General features: G+C 41.4%; 1 protein-coding gene across 3 annotated transcripts in view; it reads left to right on the plus strand.

The window, feature by feature from the left end:
* The window catches only part of LOC117887896 (protein HIRA), a 63523-nt gene that overhangs the window by 34337 nt on the left and 9615 nt on the right, over positions 1–19571 (plus strand). For 2 of the 3 annotated variants that reach the window (XM_034790636.1, XM_034790635.1), the window contains exons 11-19: positions 4985–5090; positions 5708–5935; positions 6813–6898; positions 8116–8310; positions 9438–9608; positions 14356–14560; positions 15444–15548; positions 16546–16694; positions 18680–18841. In XM_034790636.1, the coding sequence (XP_034646527.1) occupies positions 4985–5090; positions 5708–5935; positions 6813–6898; positions 8116–8310; positions 9438–9608; positions 14356–14560; positions 15444–15548; positions 16546–16694; positions 18680–18841 (1407 nt within the window). The remainder of the gene's footprint in view (positions 1–4984; positions 5091–5707; positions 5936–6812; positions 6899–8115; positions 8311–9437; positions 9609–14355; positions 14561–15443; positions 15549–16545; positions 16695–18679; positions 18842–19571) is intronic. The other variant, XM_034790637.1, reaches the window with a different exon arrangement.

Raw genomic sequence — 19571 nt, forward strand, 5'->3', positions numbered from 1 at the left:
GGGCGGAGCCATGACAGGCAGGGAGCCTGCCTTAGCCCTGCTGCACTGCCAACCGGGAGCCGCCTGAGGTAAGCGCCGGCCGGCGTCCACACTCCAACCCCTTGTCCCAGCCCTGAGCCCCTTCCTGCCCCCAAACTCCCTGCCAGAGCCTGCACTCCAACCCCTTGCCCTAGCCCTGAGCCCCCTCCCGCACCCAAACTCTCTCCTGGAGCCCAAACCCCTTCCTGCACCCTAACCCTCTGCACCAGCCCTGAGCCCCGTTCTGCCTCCCAGAGCCCTCACCCTCACCCACTCCCGCACCCCAACCCCTTACCGCAGCCCAGTGAAAGTGAGTGAGGTTGGGGGAGAGTGAGCAATGGAGGAAGAGGGACTGGGGTGAGTGGGGGCGGGGCCTCAGGGAAGGGCACGGGGCAGGCGTGTTTGGTTTTGTGCAATTAGAAAGTTGGCAACTCTAAGAAGCCTGCAGTGACCATTGCATGAGCACTGACTCCTCCCCTACTCCAGTGGTAGTACTAGCACTAGAGAGCAGGACTGTCTGCAGCATGTCTTGCTGTATGGTGACACCGCACTGGGGAAAAACCCCTATTTTTACACACTCTCTCTCTCTCTCTCACATATGTCTTGGGAATGACCTGCATTCAGCTGCTCCATTATGTATTCTGACAACCCTGCCTCCCTGCCATCATTCATCCTGTCCACCGTGGGCTGCTGTGGTGCTAAAGCTGAGCTAGGGAGACACGCTTGCAATTCTCCCCTGTTAGACTAGAGAGAGGCCAAGATGGCAGCAGCCACAAGCGGCCCCAGCCCTCACTGTGCCAGGCAGTAAGAGGTCTGTGGTGGTGGGGGGAGCTGAAGGGGTGAGGAAAAGGGGTAGGGGCAGAATGGAAGAGGCTGTCCCAGGTTCCTTCACTCAGGCTCCCTCCATCGCTGGACAGCATCACAAGTCCCTAGGCTGCCACTGCATCCAGCCCACATCCCCTCTCTCTTCTCCAACTTCTTCAACACCTTTCCCCCCCTCACCGCCCCAGCCCTAGCTCTTTTCTTTCCATAACAAACTCTTCCTGCCTCTGGCTCCCTCCCTGGTGGCTACTAGCTATCCTCAGTCATCTTTGTCTCCCCCTGCTGATGCCCAGGCAGCATGACGGAAAAGGAAGAAGTAGCCTGACTCTAAAGCAAAGGGGTGAGGAACAGACGGGTGCAGGGATAGACTGAAGGCAGCAGGCTGCGGTTATAGGAGAAGGGGGGAATGGGACTGGTTGCAGGGGGCAGTAGGAAAGGGGGATAGAAACATTGGGGGCAGAGATAGAAGGGGTATATGCTGAAGGGCCATGCTGGGGGGGATGGTGAAGAACAGGAGCAGCAGGATCTGTAACCATTAGAGGGCACTCCCCTCAGAACCTGGGAGTGCTGAGATACAGAAATCCTGCTCTCAGCAGTATCTGTGAAACCCACTGGCAAAATGTATGTCATCCTTCTCTAGTGACTGGCCCCTACAGATGATAAAAGATTCTGCTACTATCAACTACTTCATTAGCTCAGGTGGTCAAGGACTATGCTGTGAATCTAGAGGCTCAACCCTGCTGATGACCAATGTGGGGATCAGTATGTTTCCACATGATGGAATTTCTTCTGACTTTTTTTCAGTTTTGTTTTTTAAACCTAGAAAATTACATTTTAAAAACTACATTAAAAGAATGTTAAGGTTTCAATGTCAAGAGATACCAGAATTGAAGTTGCAAATACAACCTTAATTCAGCCTTCTTGTGTGTTATGATGCAGTCTTTAATTATATGATCCCCTGCTATGTTTTCCACAGGCCCCTTGCCACATTCACTTCACAGGATGGATGGTGCTCTGGGCATGTATCAGGGTTGTATAGTGAATGAGGTGGTTGTCTTTAGAATCCTTGTCTCATTTATTGCAGAAGTTGGAAGGTGTGTGGTGAATGAGGTGAGAGAAAGGTTAGTCTCATGGTTAAAGCCCTAGACAACTCCCTGCCTCTGCCACAAAGTTCCTATGTGATGCTGGACAAGTCACTTAAACTAAAACTTTCACAGATGGCCAGTATGTATTTCCCAGTTTCCAGATGCCCAAATTGAGACACACTGAGCCTGATTTGCAGATGTTTTGAGCACTAAAGGCTATAAAATATAATAATAATACAATGCAATGCAATATAATGCACCTGAAGTCACTGGGAGCTGTGCTTTGAACATATAAAGTGCTATAATAATGCCCCCCATCTGTAAAATTGAAAATGTTGATACCCTACGGATGTATCCTGAAGATAAATCCGCTAATGATTGTGAACTACTCAGATGCTATGATAAGTGCCATAAAAATGAGGAAATTAATCATAATAATAATTTTGTCTTCAGAACAGGGTTTGAATAGTAAGCAGTAAGTAAGCATGGGGCCACACATTGAATGATGAGGATAAAAAGGAGTATTGAATAGTTACCCATTCAGTGAGCACTGTCCAATCTATGCACTGAATGAGGCAGGAGGTCCTGTGGGAAAAATAGTATGTGAACATGTAAGTGAAGACTATCAAAATGCATATGAACAACAGGGCCGAATTAAGGTTGGACAGGCCACTTCAGTTCTATCATGGTTACTTCGGAGTGCTTGACTTTGCAATCTTAATGTTCTTTTAAAATAGTTTTATTTTAATTATCTTTTATACCTTGCAGTTCTGTTGAGCCTTTCATTTGAGGATCTCTAACATTAGTTAAGTTTCCCACCACCCCTGTAAAGTAGGTAATAAGTATTCCCATAATAGAGGGTATAGAGGACCACTGGGAATTGTGTACTCATACTGATATACCTATATTAGACCTAAAAGCTGTTTACTCAGGCAGCAGAATATGTACAGTTTGGTCAGGTGTCTGTATGCCTTCTCCATGGATCTTACTGTCAAATTCAATAATATTTCGTATAGAGATTTCCATCCAAAGACTTCAACGTATTTTACTTACGTTAATGAGTTAAGGCTTGTGCGCTAAGTAGTATAATTGCATAAAGGAGCGCCTTGCTGTTCTTGCTGCTGTAGTATAGCAGCGTTGTGTAATTTCGTTACCTATGCAAAGAAAAGACTGCCTCACCTGCAAGTGACACCTTTTTCAGTGTTATAAAGTTTTAGAAGCAATATCCAGTTAACATTTTTGACTGTATGGGTAAATGTTCTTGTGGGATATTTGAGAGAGACAGTAAGTGATCAGCAGAAAGCTTGTTGTTTTATACCCTGTTTAGGAAATCAAATTTGTTAGGCTAAAATCTTAGTAATATGGAACAATTCCCAGAAGTGCAGTTTCAGTCTTGTACCCGGGTCTAAAATCAGACTGACTTGGAACAGGGAAATCTGAACTGTACATACTGCTAGAACTGTTTGAGCTTTCTCTATTTTAGAGTTGTAAATTTGTACCTATCACTCTTATATCTGAGCACCATTACATTTTCAAAAATCTTTTCCAAAAAGGGAGGATAAGACACTGGTCTATATTATTTATTATTTTATTCTGGAAGCACCTAGGAGCCCCAGTTTGCTAGGTGCTGTACAAACACAGAACAAAAAGTGACATTGTCAATGTCCAGTGATGGATCCTTGAATATGGTTTTACTGGTGTTTCTTGATGTTCCTCTGGCATTGTACTCTCAGACAGAGGCACTGACTATCTCCATCATCAGTGGATATCTACACTATCCCAATGTTTACATCTGAATCCAAGAATTTTTTATCTGTCCAGCAAGCAGAAAACTTATTAGGAGAAACTTGACTCACTTTCCAGTTGGGAGTTTGGGTTATCTAAGTTACCTACTATCTGGGACAATTGGACTGGGTGTGGCACTGCAGATCCTATGGTAAAGACAAAGAAACCTTTCTTTGTCTCTCATGCAGCCATGATACGTGGTTTTAAAAAATTGTTTGCAATTGGGCTGACTCAGCAGGACTTCTGCCATCAATGCTCTGCTGTCTTAATTTCATCTGTGACACATCATCCGTTAGTTTCTGTTACCTGTTAGGGGGAAAACTGCATTTAGGAGCTACTGGATCAGTGGTCAAGGCCTCTTCTAGCAAAAAAACGCCCCAAGTCTCTGAATAGTGGATCACATTTGGAAGGTTATTGCCTTATAAGGGGCACAAGGGCTTTTTAAAAAAAAACTTATTTTACAGACACTGTTGAGCCCCCCAGAAAAATGCTGGTATGGTGCATATGCTGTGAACCAGAGTAGCCAGGCCTCTGTGTGCAGTATACTAAAGCAAAAAACAAAAATCTAAACTAAAGACTAAACCAGAGACTATTGGGTTGGTTCCAGGCTCCATCTGGCTTCTGTTATTGCTGATACCACAGAGGGATGGAATTGCAATGGAGCAGAAATGGCTGGTCATCATTCAGCTTGTATATCTTCTCCTCCACACTCTCTGTATGTCTTTTCTATGTAGATTGTAAACTCTTTGGGGCAGTGACTGTCTACCACTCTGTTTGCCTTACATAGTGGCCCCCATTCTTAGTTGAATCCTACACATTACCATAGTACTGTGATTCTCAGTGCCTGAAAAGGGAAGCTTTTTAGTTGCTTATGTGCTGAATGCTGCCCTTAGCCCAATTAGTGGGCATATTTAGCACATACTTTCTGAAGCAAATGAATTTGTATTCTTGCTTTGTGGTTCACCTTTAGTATTTAACATTTTAAATTCTTCCAGTTTTATCCCTAGTCTTGGTTTTTCACAGTCCTGGTCGTTAATGTGGGTGAGCACCGTGGTCAAAAGCACATGCATGTATGTAGTCACTGGTTATCAAACATAGTCCCTTGACTATCCCATGTTGCCCACTTCTTTGATCACTTCAGTAGTTGCTGGTGTAATAAATCCTATGCTAACCATTTATTTTTTACCGTAAAACATCTGTGGATTGCATAAATGCAGCAAAGAAAACTTTTTAAAACTCGTGGTTTCAAAACAAAGATCTTTACTGTCTTTCAGGACCTTAAATGGACTTGGCATCTTGGTGTGTTCCATGGACGGATCAGTGGCTTTTTTGGACTTTTCCCAGGATGAACTTGGAGATCCACTTAGTGAGGAGGAGAAGGTACTATGAGCGCTCAGGACAAATGTGATCATCCATTCTTTTGCATTACAATAATAATCTCAAAACTCTTCATAGAAGCTTGTAGTTGACTGATTTTCATATTATAGAAAAATGTGGTCTTGTCTGCTTTCCAAAACCAGGGAGTTTTTTTGTAAAGTCAGCCATCAAGTTCAGAAACAACTTGCGGTATTAAGTATCCTTTCCAGAGTAGAAACTGTCTTGGCAAATACCCATTTGCTTACATTGCATTATACATTTGAAACATTTGTCTGGCCTAAGTAGTGAGGAGTGACTTCCTGATTTCAAAATTATGGTTTAAAATTACTCTTATGAGCTTGTATGTAAGTCTTTTTAACGTGCTTTGCCATCAGCTGGATTTTCCACCTTATCACTGCTAGCAACAGAAGTTTTGCCACCCTGGTTAAGTTAGTTAATGAGTTGGATGTTATCTAAAATATATAATGAGAGAGAAAAAATCTTTGAATGATGTGTAAATAGTACTGAAGGCACTTGTATATTGATACTAATAGATATGTGTAATGTCTATATAGCACAATCACTGATGTATTGGTAGCAGTTGTAATCAGGTTTTGTTTTTACATTTTTAACACCCATAGAGCAACATTCATCAGTCCACCTATGGTAAAAGCTTAGCGATAATGACTGAGGCTCAGTTGTCCACTACCATTATTGAGAATCCAGAGATGCTGAAGTATCAACAGAGACAGCAACAGCAGCGGATGGAGCAGAAGAATGCAGCAATACGGGAAGCAGCAGGGACTGCAACAGCAGCTCCCAAAGTGGCGAGCATGGTTAATGGTGAGAGTCTGGAGGACATTAGAAAGGTAGGCCTTTTGAATGGTGATTTTATAGTATGCAGTACAAATTTGATAATTATCTAATTAGAGAGAGATGGTGTGTGAGGTAATATATTTTAGTGGACCAACTTCTGTTGGTGAGAGAGACAAGCTTTTGAGCTTACACAGAGCTCTTCTTCAGGTCTGGGAAAGGTACTCAGAGTGTCACAGCTAAATACAAGGTGGAGCAGATTGTTTAGCATATGGAGTTAATATTGTGTAAGAGACTATTCACAGTGAAATGGGCAGTTATGACCTTTGTCCTAGGACCTCTGCAGTCCTAGGACAAAGGAGGGTTAGTGATTTATAGATTGTTGTAATGAGCCATAAATCCAGTGTCTTTATTAAGTCCATGATTTTTTAGTGTCTAACGAAGTTATGAATGTAAACTCCCAGGCTCATCTTTTGAAGGTGTTGTGCTGGTTTTCTTTGAGGTCGAGGACTGAGAGGTCAGAGATGAAGTGATGGTTTTGTGAAAAGTGTTCTACCTTGTATTTAGCTGTGATTTATTGTTTGTATTATGGTGGTGCCACCAATCACAGATCTGGGCTCCACTGTGTTAGGGACTATACAAACTCTTATTAAAAGACAATCCTTGCTCCATGGAGTTTACGGTCCTAAAAACCCAGTTTGTTTGTGCTAGCAGGAAGGCAGATCGAGTGAGAGAGCATGCAAATATTTGGGGCCTCTTTGGTTCAGAAACACAGTTTGGAGGGTGGGGGGTGGGGAGGGAGGGAAATCTTCCCTGCAATAAAGGTTATAATTATTGATGAGCATTTTTTCATTTCATTGCACCTAACCAGAGTCATGTGTCAACTGGAGAAAGCATTCATATTAACGTTATTTTCTCCCTTTCCTCCAACAGAATCTTTTAAAGAAACAAGTTGAAACACGGACTGCAGATGGCCGAAGGCGGATCACACCTCTCTGCATAGCTCAGCTGGACACTGGGTATAGTTTGAAGTGTTTTACTTTTCTTATCTCCCTTGACCTTTTCAACTACTTCTTCCAGTTCACACTGACAAAATTTAGGTCCATCGTAAACCCATTGCATACCTTACATTTAAGAACTTTTAAGATGAGTGGATTTTAAAGTGCTTTATAATGATCACTTTACCTGCCATTAAAATGCAGCCACTTCTAGGGTAGAAAGTGGCAGCTGTTCTGTGAAAATAATACTGCAGAATAGTTTAAAGAAAGAGAAGTGAAAATCATTTCAAATTAAATACACAGACATTTAGGTGAGAAGAATGTAATAATCCCACTTGGAATTTGGCTGGGATGTGATTGCGAACACTTGTTCCAGCACATTCCAAGTGCTATGGGATCTTGAATGACTGAGTGGTTCCATCCTTGGTTTCCTGTCTCAGCCAAAAAATGTTTTTTTTCCTCTTCTAGGAATATACTGTGTATTGAATCCTTCAGTGTTTTAGATTATCTGGATTCGTATCCTCAGAATGAGCAGCTTTACCTATTGTTTTTGGAAGAGGGAAGTTCATGGAAAAAAGATCCCAAGATCAGAGCCATGAGTGAAAAATAAACTCCCTTTTCCAAGGAGCTTGTTGTTATACTTCTGTCGTCCAAAGCAATTTCTAAAGCATGTGTCTACATCCTGTGTAATCCTGTGTAATCATGCCAACTCGGTAGCTGGCTTTTGCTGGAAATATCCTGCATATAGTTGTGAAAATCTGCATTTATCCCAGTGTTCTCTTAATAGTAAGATCTAAGAGCCAGTCTGGAATGCTTAGTGTTAAGAGACAGGTTTTCTACCATCAAAAGGTCAGCTTGTACTGTTAACTTCAACAGGACGAAGCTAATGTTTTGCATCTGTCAACTAACTCTATAAAAAACTCTCCAACTTAAAACATGTTTTCACCAAAAATGGGAGAGCTCCTTTTTTTTTGTTCTTCAGCTGTACACAAACAAATATCACCCCGAAGCAATGCGCATCCCTTCTGCCTCATTAATTAGCAGAGATAAACCGCAAAGCACCACATTGGCCTACATTGCAGTAGAGATGAGAGAAAAATATGTGGAAAAAATTGAGGGGTTTTTAAGTGTGTCTATTATACACACCCAAGTGATATTAAAGTTAAATTAAAATACTTCTAAAAAATACCAATTTTTAAAAAATCATATGTACTTGCTTTTAATCTTTTTTGGTATAGGGATTTTTCAACCGCCTTCTTCAATAGTATCCCGATATCTGGATCTCTGGCTGGCTCAATGATGTCGTCTCAAAGTAATCAGCAACTGATGTCATTAGATTCCAATGCAATCAATTCCCTCGGCACTTCCAAGCCTTCTCTAGAACCACTGGCAGCCAGTATAAAACCAACAGATGACATAATCAATAAAGATGGGTCAGTGTTTGCAAGAGGTTTCATTTCTTTTAACATAGACAACTTGGCCTTCATAATTCTCTAAATGAGCAGGTGCTAAAGTGGTTTCCCTGCTAGAAAATATTAATTGAGAATCTAATATTGTCTTGCATACTTCAGGATTTTATTAATATTCAATTTCTCTTTTAATAGTGGTGGGAACTAATTATACCAAATCAATGTTTTTTGTGAAGTCAGTTTATCCTTGTTAACATCCAATGTGCACCACTATGCGGCACTTACTAAGAAGTCAACTAACATGAACGCATCTGTTTTCCTTGAGGAAATGCATCCATTGTCAGATTGAGCTTTGAGTTGGATATAACTAGTAGCTTTAAAACACTGCAGTTTACTTAATTAAGCCTCCCAGGGCTGAACAAATCCCTAGGCATGCACTGGAAATGCTCTTCTCCAGTGCAGTAAGATGTATTTTGATTGTTATCCATTGGAGTAACCACTAAATCATCCTTACAAACACTGAGCTGCTATTAGTACAAGATTGAAGCCCCCTTAAAACCTCTTTATTCAGTCTAAATTGAGTATTTTAAAAGTGAGCAAACCTTATTTAGAAGATTTTTTTGTGATGTAAGGTCCTGTTGTGTGGTTCAAAGAGTTTTTGCAAGAACCAGGTTATGTGGTTTGAACTGTAGTGTAGGCAACAGCTAGGCTTGTGTGTAACATTTTCAGCCTGCTGCAGCAAAAGAAATTTGCAGCGGAGACCTACAGATCATTTCATGCTGCTCCACTGCATATACATAATCACTAATTTATTGTACTTGGACACTAAATGCCTACAGATAATATGTATTTTTAATCAAGGAATGAGAATTCTAAAGAATGAATCAGTTGGATATAGCTAGATGAAAAGACTTTATGCAGCAGCATTAAGATTTCAACTCTCAGATCTATTATAAATAATTTTTGAGAGTAGAGGATATTGACACATGAAAGGATATGGTGTATTTTAATTCACATACGTCCAAGAGTGGCCAATTTAATGAAACTTCTAGTTGATGTAGAAGGTTTTGATAAATGCTGATTTATTTTTGAGTAGTATTCGACTCCAAATATATTTTCAATCTTTGTTTTTCTCTTTCCTCCTTTAATAGTGTAAATGCTACCTCTGCTTCAGCTGCTCCCCCTGTATCATCTTCGTCTGTGCTAACAACTCCGTCTAAGATTGAACCTATGAAAGCATTTGACTCGAGATTCACAGAACGATCCAAAGCCACCTCAGGGACTTCTGCTGTAATAAATACAAATCAGACGGCCATAGACAGGTAAGTGATGGTACAGAGCAGGAGAGGGCACACAAGCAGACAGTCTTAAAACAATATGATTCTCTGAGGTATGGATGCATCAGTGCTGGGATTCTGGAGATTAACTCAAATCTCTATAGAATGAGGCGATGAAAAAGAGCTACTAGTAAGAAAGAGATTTTCTGAGGTAATATTATCCATGGATATTCATATTTATGTTTTCAGCCTCAAGCATATGGGACCAAGAAAACTCTTCAGATCTTCCTTAGTTAAAACTTTTGTTTCAAGATAAAATCATTGTATACGAGGTCTTCATGGAAGACAATAAAATCTAGCCTGCCTCTAAGAGGGAGTTCCATCTCAACCTAAATTACATTACATAGAAAATAGATCCCAATAGCTGCAGACATATTTCAGTTTTGTGCTGAGAACCTTGTACAGGCGATAAATTTTCTTTTCAAGTATTTGTCTGCCACATGATCAGAATCTAGAAAAGGAAAACCTTTCAGTTTGGTGATGTGAGTCTGTGCATGTTATAACACGTGCACACACACCCCCCTTAACAAATCATGTAGAAGGTCAGTGTCTTGCCAACAAGCTATGTAGTCACCTCATTTACAATAAATACAACATTTTTTTTCCTGTCCCATATTTCTTCCCCTAAAACTGTCCTTTTGCTTAAAAAGAAAAAAAAAAGAAAAAAAAGCCACTATTCTAGGGGATTGGAAGGTAGCAAATTTTGTACCTGTATTTTAAAAAAGGCTCATGAAGTGATCAGAGGAATTGTAGACCTAATCCTTACATCTGTAGCTGGAAAATTACTTTAAACAATAATTAAAATAAAAATAGAATAAAAAAACACCTGGAAGATCATTATATGATGGGGTCTAACCAGCACGGTTTCTGCAAAGGAATATTGTATCTCACTAATCTTAAAATTCTTCGCATGTGTCAATAAAGTAGTGGATAAAGGAAAATCAGTGGATATAATTTATTTAGAGTGCTGATAGGCCTTTGACAAGTTCTTTCATGCAAGAAGCTACTAAAGAAGCTAACTAGTCATGGAGTGAGAGGCAAAGTATTGTCAGGGATCAAAATCTGGCTAGGAGACAGAAAACAAAGATTAGGATTAAATGGTCAATTGTAATCCATAGCAAAAAGGTTTGAAGTGGGTGCCTCAAGGTTTCATACTAGGTCCTGTGTTGTTTAGCACAGGGGCTCTGAACCTTTCCAGACTAGTGTACCCCTTTCAGGAGTCTGATTTGTCTTGTGTGCCCCAAGTTTCACCTTGCTTTAAAAATTACTTGCTTACAAAATCAGACATAAAAATACAAAAGTGTCACAGCACACTAGTATTTATCAGTTGCTCACTCTCTCATTTCTACCAGTAATTATGAAATAAATCAATTGGAACATAAATATTGTACTTACATTTCAGTGTATAGTATACAGAGCAGTATAAACAAGTCATTATATGAAATTTTAGTTTATCCTGACTTTGCTAATGCTTTTTATATAGCCAGTTTAAAACTAGGCAGATATCTAGATGAGCTGATGTATCCCCTGGAAGACCTCTGCATACTCCCAACGGTACATTTATCCCTGGTTGAGAATCATTGGTTTAACATATTTATTATCTGGAAAGGGGGTGAGTAATGAGGTAGACAAATTGGCAGGTGAGACACAGTTATTTTCAGATACTTAGGACCAGATAGGATTGTGAGGAATATCAGAGAGATCTAAACAAGCTAAGTTTATGGACAACATCATGGTAAATGAAATTAAATGTCAGTAAATACAAAGTGTAATGCACATTGGAGGAAAATAATTAAACTACTCTGATACCATACACAGCGTTCTAAATTATCTGTATCAACTCAAGAAATGGAGCTGGGTGCCGTCATAGTCATTGAAGACCTGTTTAATGTGACGCTGTGGTCAAAAAAGCAAACAAGATGTTAGGGTACCTAAGGAATGAGCTTGTGAATAACATGGAGAATGCTATAATGCAATTACACAGAGAATATTATAATGCAATTATATAAATCAATGCTGTGGCCTCATTTGGAATAGTGTGTGCAGTACTGGTCACACTATCTCAAAAAAGGATATTGCCTAACTGGGGATCGGAGGAAAGTAACAAGAATGATCTTGGGCTTGGAAAAACTCTCATATAAAGAGAGATTGAAAAGAATGGGATGTTTGTCTTAGAAAGGAGATGCATAAGTGGTATATGATAAAAGTATATAAAATAACGAATGGTCTAGAGAAGGTAGATCAGGAACTTTGGTTCTGCCTGTCTCCTAACTAAGAGCAAGGGACAAGCAATGAAAATTAAAGAATGCAAATTCAAAACCAGTAAACACACAACATGTAATTAGCCTGTGGAACTCATTGTCACAGGATTTTGTTGAGGCCAAGAACTTGGCAAGATTCAAAAAGGGATTCAACATTTATATTGATATCGTGAGTATCTAGAGTTTTCAGATTAATAACAAAAAAATTGAAAAGGCTATTAAACCTCATGTTTCAGGCTTGGAGCCAATCTCTAACTACTAGAAACCAGGATGAAATGTACTATGGGGGGCAGATTACCCCACATCTGCATACTGTGGGATTCTTAAACATTCCTCTGAAGCATCTGGTTCTGGCCATTGTGAGAGAGAGGACACTGGACTAGCAAGACCTTGGGTCTAATCCAGTAGGGCAGTTCCTGTATCTCTAATGGGTATGTTTGCCAAGACTCAGTTGCATGGCAAACTGGTCCACAAGTATGTATGTGAGGTACAGTGTCTTTTCTGCTCACTTCCCAAAGTCAGAAGGGACATTGGTTGGGTACCCTTGTGAGGGAGGGAGGTAAACAGTAGTATCCCAATTCACAGCCTGGGAAGCTGGAGGGACAGCAAGGTGGTGACTTGTCTGAGAGTCACTGTGATCTATTATCATGGCATAGGGCTGGGGGCCAGGAGACCTAAGTTCTCATCATGATTCTGATACTGATGTTCTGTATGATGTTGGGCAAAAGTCATTTAACCTTTCTGATGTCTAGTCTTCACTTACCGGCTGGTCCGGAGGCACGCCATCGATGTTCTGGGATCGATTTATTGCGTCTGGTTAAGACGCGATAAATCGATCCCGGATCGATCCCGGAAGTGCTCACAGTCGGCGCCGGTACTCCAGCTCGCCGAGAGGAGTACGCGGCGTCGACGGGGGGAGACTTCCGGCCGCGTCTGGACTGCGGTAAGTCCGGAGTAAGGTACTTCGAATTCAGCTACGTTATTAACGTAGCTGAATTTGCGTACCTTAGTCCGAAGTCCGGACTAAGTGTGGACCAGCCCTTTGTCTTTCCATCCAGTAAAATGGGTGTAACAATATTTACTCCTGAGGAGGTGTTGTGAACCCTATCTAATGTTTCTAATGTGCTACATAAATGCAAAGAATTATGGACAAACAGCAGTAGAACTGGGAATATAAATAACTCCCCATCTTGTACTCATTTCTCTGTTCTGTGGAGAAGAGAGGAGAACTACTCTTAAAATTCCTTGCATGTTTAGATCAGCGCCAGATGAAAAATGCCCTTCCTCCCACCCTTCCCAGGTAAACGTCTTGGAAAGCTGGGGGTAGGAAGAGGCTGCAAAAAAGGTTTTTATTACAACCTTAACAATAACTGTGATTCCTGATGATCATCATAACGTGTGTGTGTATATATATGTGCATTGAAAGCCATTGCTTCAGAGATGTCAAGCATGCGGTACATGTTAATTTACAGCCCTTCTGTTCTTTTCATTTGCAAGCTTGCTACTGTCAGTTTTGTTCTCTTCCACCTCCCCCACTTTGCCCATCACCTGCCCCTAATGGAATCGCTCCGTTACAGCTGTAATGGAAACCAGTCTCTTTAAGCAAAACTCTAGTTGTCATCTGATTTGGATATTATAATTGCTCTTCATGAGGTGCAGTATCCATTAAATGGTAAAATAAAACTTGTTGTTTTTTTTTAAAGTATCTAGTTGCTGAATAATGTGTTAGTGCAGAGGTGGCCAACCTGCGCCTGAGAAGGAGCCAGAATTTACCTATGTACATTGCTAAAGAGCCACAGTAATACCTCAGCAGCCCCCCATCAGCTCCCCTGCACCTGCCAGCAGCCCTGCTGATCACCGTCTCCCCTTCTTCCCCATGCCTCCTGAGGCATGCAGGAGGCTCTAGGGGGAGGAGAAGGAGCGAGGGCATGGCAGGCTCATGGAAGGGGGCAGGAAGGAGCGGGGGCCTTGGGGGAAGAGGTGAAGTAGGGGTAGGGCCTGTGGCAGAGTCAGGGGTTGAGCAGTGAGCACCTCCTACCACCACTGGCACATTGGAAAGTTGACGCCTGTAGCTCCAGCCCCGGAGTTGGTGCCTATGCAAGGAGCCGCATATTAACTTCTGAAGAGCCGCATGCAGCTCTGGAGCCACAGGTTGGCCACCCCTGTGTTAGTGCAAGCCACCACAGCCCTGTGTTAGTGCAAGCCACCACAGCCTAGTTTACTATTTGTTTTTTAAGCAGAAAATTTACTTGAAGAAGCTGCATTTTGTATGTTCTATATTTGCACTTGCACAAAGGATTGAGTAGCCTTTTCTTACCTTAATTTTTTTCCTCTGCATCTTTTCAGGTGTATTCAAACAAGTCTGAGAATACACCTGATGCTTAGCTTGAAAGCTAATAGTGGGTGGATGGGTAGCAGCTTTGAATATAACTTATGTAAATTATGAAACAAATCTTTTACTTTTTATGCAGATTGAAGGATCAGAATTTAATTAAAGAGAATAAGCCCAAGGATCTCCTGGAGAGCAGCAGTGACAGTGAAGAGAAGATTCCAGCTACTAAACCGCTGTCTCTGCCCAAGCGTAAACTAGAACTTGAGGCAGAAACAGTAGAAAAGAAGAAAAAAGGCAGGCCTCGAAAGGACTCCAGACTAGTACCTGTGACTTTAACTGTTCAGGTAGTCAGTATGTCAATAATTTAATTAATGTGCATAGTATTAGTATTTACGGTTTCTACTATTCATTTACTAAAGCAAAATGTTGTCCTTGCATTAGATTAGACAGAAGGTGGTCAAGTGAAACCAGGAGTGCTAAGGTTCCTCAAAATTTTGAAGCTGGTCCTCTTGCTTGCTTTTTATCTAATTCTTAAGGTTTAAAATGAAGGTGCACATAATGTAACAAATCTGTATGCTGTGCACATATAAATATTGCAGACCCTAACTAAACAGTATGTATGTAGTATTGGAGTTATATGCAGGACCTTGGCTTCAAAAAACACAGATGTCTGCTGCTTGAACTAAATGAGAAACTCCATCAGCTGTCAGCAGTATGATTCAAGAGGGTGGCATAATTATAAACACTTGAGGAGGTATGACCTTCCATTCAATACAGGGCAGTAGAGAACATTATGACAGTACTTCCCATCCTTCGGTTGCAATAGCCCTTTTCATTACCAACATTCAAAGGCTGGCCTTGCCCTGAAACATACTGGAGCTTCCATTAAGTTAGTACAGATGGGAAGTGTTAAAGATGGCCTAATGCCGGCCACAATGACCACATATTGTTCCTGAAAATTCTTAGCAGCTAGTTTAGAGAATGAAGACACAGTATTTATGCAATATGTATTTAAAAAAAAAAAAAAAGTTTTGCATGAGGTTTTTCTGATGTGTGTTTGAACATTTGTTGAGGTTTCCCTCTTGGCAACACAATCTGGACTAGGGTATATCTGTACTGAGGTGCTTTTGTGAGTGATAACCGTGCACTGTTCCATTTGTTCATAAGATTTTCTTTTTGTCTTTAATTGCTCTGTTTGTTACTGTTGTTGACACTTTTGTTTTTCAGTCCCCAGCTGCACTGGCCTCTGAGAAGGATGCCACTTGCATCTCTGCACCAGCATTAGCACTTAAACTGCCAACCCCAATCCCACAGAAATCGTTTACATTGCAAGTAAGTGGATGACAGCAACGTTGTTTACTTAAAAGGCATTTTTCCCAAGAAATGTTTACTTTGCCAAAAATATCCTTAAGACGCTCAGAATAGTTATATTAAACTAAAGGATTGGAGCAGAATTCCTTTGCCTTGTCCAAGAAGGAGCTTTACCCACCCCACTTTCTTCTAAGACTTTTCCACTTGGCTCCTTCCTGCCACTGTAGGCCTCCCAACTGACTCTTCCCCTCCCGTACCTGACTTGGCTTCGGGACCTAAGTAAGTCACATGCACCCTCTGGCTTGTGCCACCTTCTTTCCTACCTCATCTGCAGAGGCAATCCATTTCAGCAATTCGTTCCTTCTTTTCTCACCTGACTTGGCTTCAAAGACAAACATATTTTCCCCTCTTAGGCGCCCCTCCCTTCTTCCTTTATTTAGCCTTGGTGTTACAAGAGAAGTGGTGGCAGCAGGAACTCCAGACAGGGCTGGTGCTTTCTCTTCACACATGCGCCATAGACAGCTTTCTACATAAACTGGGCATTTCCTCTGAGGTCTCTTCATGCGGTAAAGTGACATGCTCAGCACCTGGAGGGCCTAACATAACACTGAATCATGTACCTACTAGTCCCTTGTCTGTGTGCTTTTACCATAGAAGTCTGGCTTTGACTGCAGGAATCCTGAAAGGCTGCAGCATCGGCCTTGTTTGAACTAGATTTGGTGTCCAGGATTTAGGAAGAACAGATGACTGAAAATATAAACCCTTTTTTCAATTGGTGGGCTCAAAATACACATAAATTATTGATGAGGAGTAGCCTTGAGTGACCAGTTGCCTTTGGAATCTCTTCCTTTTGAAGTAATTTGGTGTATTTTGAGGATATTTTAAACAAACAACTCCAGAGTGTTTTCTCTATCAGATGCCAAGGTTTAATTGGGCCCTATTTTGGACCTACTTTACTTGACACTTCCCTGAGCAATTTTCCTCTGTGTAAAACGATTTTTCCTTTTCTTTTTTTCAGGTAAGTTCAGATCCCTCCATGTACATTGAGGTGGAGAATGAGATGACCACAGTGGGAGGTTCCAAGCTGAGCAGGTTAAAGTGTAATCGGGAAGGCAAAGAATGGGAGACTGTCCTCACCAGTCGAATTCTTACTGCAGCTGGAAGCTGGTAAGAGAATTTGCTTGTAGAAGTAGGAGCTTGCAGAAAAGGAGTGATAGTCCTTTGGCAGGAGAAAGTATTTAGGGCTGTATTGTTACACTATTAAACAAGTGGTTAGTGGAAACTTTATTCAAGGTTCCCTTTGAGAACTTCCGATTACATGAATAAAATATATAGGTATTTAAAATTTACCAAATTTCAATAGCTTCAGAGAATATTGCTACCCATTTGTCTTTATTATTTTAACCCCTGGTGCATGGTATATTTTGCAAAATGTTTGTTTAAATTCACTATTACAGTGCATGACAGGATCCCTTGTTTTTATGGAGTTGTGTGATTCTTCATAGTGCAAAACATCTTCCTAAGACCTTTCTCTTCTTCCTCTTCTTGCCAGCCCGCTCTAGGACACTTATGTTCTTCTTTCCTCCTCCTGTAGCATTAGTAACCGGGGGCATTGGCTTTGTTGATCATTGCGGTTTGCTGTTTTTTTGGTTACTGCTTTTGTAACCTGTACACAATGCTTTGGTATTAACCATGTGATATGAATAAATATAATATGCACTGTATGTAGACCTGATGGCAGCCTCACCAGTGAATTAGCCCCTAGGGTCCTGACCTAACCAAAGGCTTTATAGCATCCCGTGTCCCCATTAGCCAATTAAAATACTTTCTTTGTCAGACATTGCATTCCTCCATTAAATTCCCCCATTAGAATGGACTGAACAATTAGAAGCAACAGTTGTTTAAACAGCAAATGCCACAATGATTGAAGATTTAAAAGAACACTTTAAATAGAATATTTTTGTGGGATACGTGTTTCCTCAGAGATACGTGCAGTTTCTCGTCCTCCTCAACAGCAGCCTTTAGTTTTTGCATCAGAAGTTTAATTTAAACTGTATGATCTTGTTGAGGTCCAAACTGTGACAAAGATACCCACAAGTCTGGTTCACAGGAATTCATCTGAACCTTTTTCTGGTTTCACGCCTTTAAGAGTTATGCTGAGTTTTGGATTGGAACAAATTAAACTCATAAATCACAGCTGAAATTGACAAGTTTTACATGTTTTTTTGTGAAGCTGTTGTGTGTTGAGCTGTAATGTTTTGCAAAAGCTCACATTGGCCCAAGTTGACTCAGACTTCAGCCCAAGCCCACCACGAGGTTAGGTTAGCCTGGCCTGAGTTTCAAGCTTGTTAGGAAGAGGGTTGGTTACAAAGTTAAATACCGCTGTTATCAGAGCTCTCCTTCGTACCGTGTCCTGTCATCCATAACAGTAAACTGCAAACTCCCGATCATTCACATACCTTATCCAGTGGTTAGATTGGAAGCATACCCTAGAGCAGGATAGAAATAATAAGTATGTAAAGTTTGGGCCAAAATCTCCCATGCTCTTTAATGAAGGAGGTAAGAAGCGCTATCTTTACAGTATAAGCCTTCCTCACTGACGGAAATGCTATCCAACACCGCCTTTGAAACATGCACCCAGGGCTTTGATTGCGAGGTAATTCAAATCTTTAACCTCACATCACCATGAAAGGGACTTTTACATTTTGTCATCTAGCAATTCCCTACTTTCACTTCGGCAATGCTCTAGCCTGCTAGTGCACAGCTCCCTCCCTGCCTTCTAAAGAGAGCCTCGTCATTCCATTGTCTTGACAGACCATTCGCTCTGTACATTCTTCTGTGTGTGGAAACGGTCTTGTTTCAAAAAGCAACCTCTTCTTCATATGGCCAGTATGCCGAGGCTTATTCTGACCAGGCACGCCTCCTTTCCTTCCCCACTGATACGTCGCAGTCACCTCCATCTGCCGAGTGAGAGACTTGAATTTAGGATTCAAAAACACATTCTCCTGTGTTTTTGCCTGTGCTTTCTGGAGACAAGTTTTCTGAATCCTCACAATTTATCAGTGGGACCTTCTTCAAGTTGTATGATAACCCAAGAGATCTTGCCTCTTTCATTTAGCTGAATTTAAATGTTTCCTTTTGATCATTTTCAGTGATGTGGTGAGTGTAGCCTGTGAGAAGAGGACCTTATCTGTATTTTCAGCTTGTGGTCGTCGCCTTCTCCCACCTATTATATTGCATTCGCCTATCTCCGCTTTACATTGCACAGGTTCCTACGTCATGGCTCTCACCACTATTGCTACGCTGTCTGTGTGGTGAGTACTAAATTATGCTGTCATGACTGCCCGTAAGCATGGGCTGAGTTTGACTGGTTACCTTACTGCTTCCAGTTAATGACTTTGATTGGAGCTGATAAATGATTTTTTTTTCTAGTGGCTGGGTTGTCATGTGCCTGCTGATGCTCTGGTTCAAATCAGGTTAGCTTTCCATCGAGTCTTATTTGTGGATGTGATATTCAGCCCTCTGTAGAGGGCCCACCATGCAAGACATATGTCCTGCCTGCTCTCTTTTGCAGGCTTAAGTGGAACTCTGCACAGGGGTGAATTTCACACTAGAAAGTGGATGGTTTATCTTACTAAGGGTCATTTGTTTAAGCTGCCTTCTAAGACAGGGTGATTTTAGTCTGTGGAATTAAGGGAAAGAAGGAAACATAGAAATCATTAAAATCTTCATTTTTAGTAAATCAGCATTGACATTTGAAGAGTATTGTCTAACAGCTAGAGCAGGGATTGGCAACCTTTGGCACACGGCCTATCAGGGAAATCCGCCGGCGGGTCGAGATGGTTTGTTTACCTGCAGCAGCCGATCGCAGCTCCCACTGGCTGCAGTTCACCATTCCAGGCCAATGGGGGTGCGGGAAGCGGTGGCCAGCATATCCCTGAGCCTGGAGGGGCCTGGAACGGCAAACCATGGCCAGTGGGAGCTGCGATCGTCTGAACCTGCAGCTGCTGCAGGTAAACAAACCATCTCGGCCCGCCAGTGGAT

This window comes from Trachemys scripta, chromosome 15 (assembly GCF_013100865.1).
Source record: "Trachemys scripta elegans isolate TJP31775 chromosome 15, CAS_Tse_1.0, whole genome shotgun sequence".
Classification (NCBI taxonomy): domain Eukaryota; kingdom Metazoa; phylum Chordata; order Testudines; family Emydidae; genus Trachemys; species Trachemys scripta.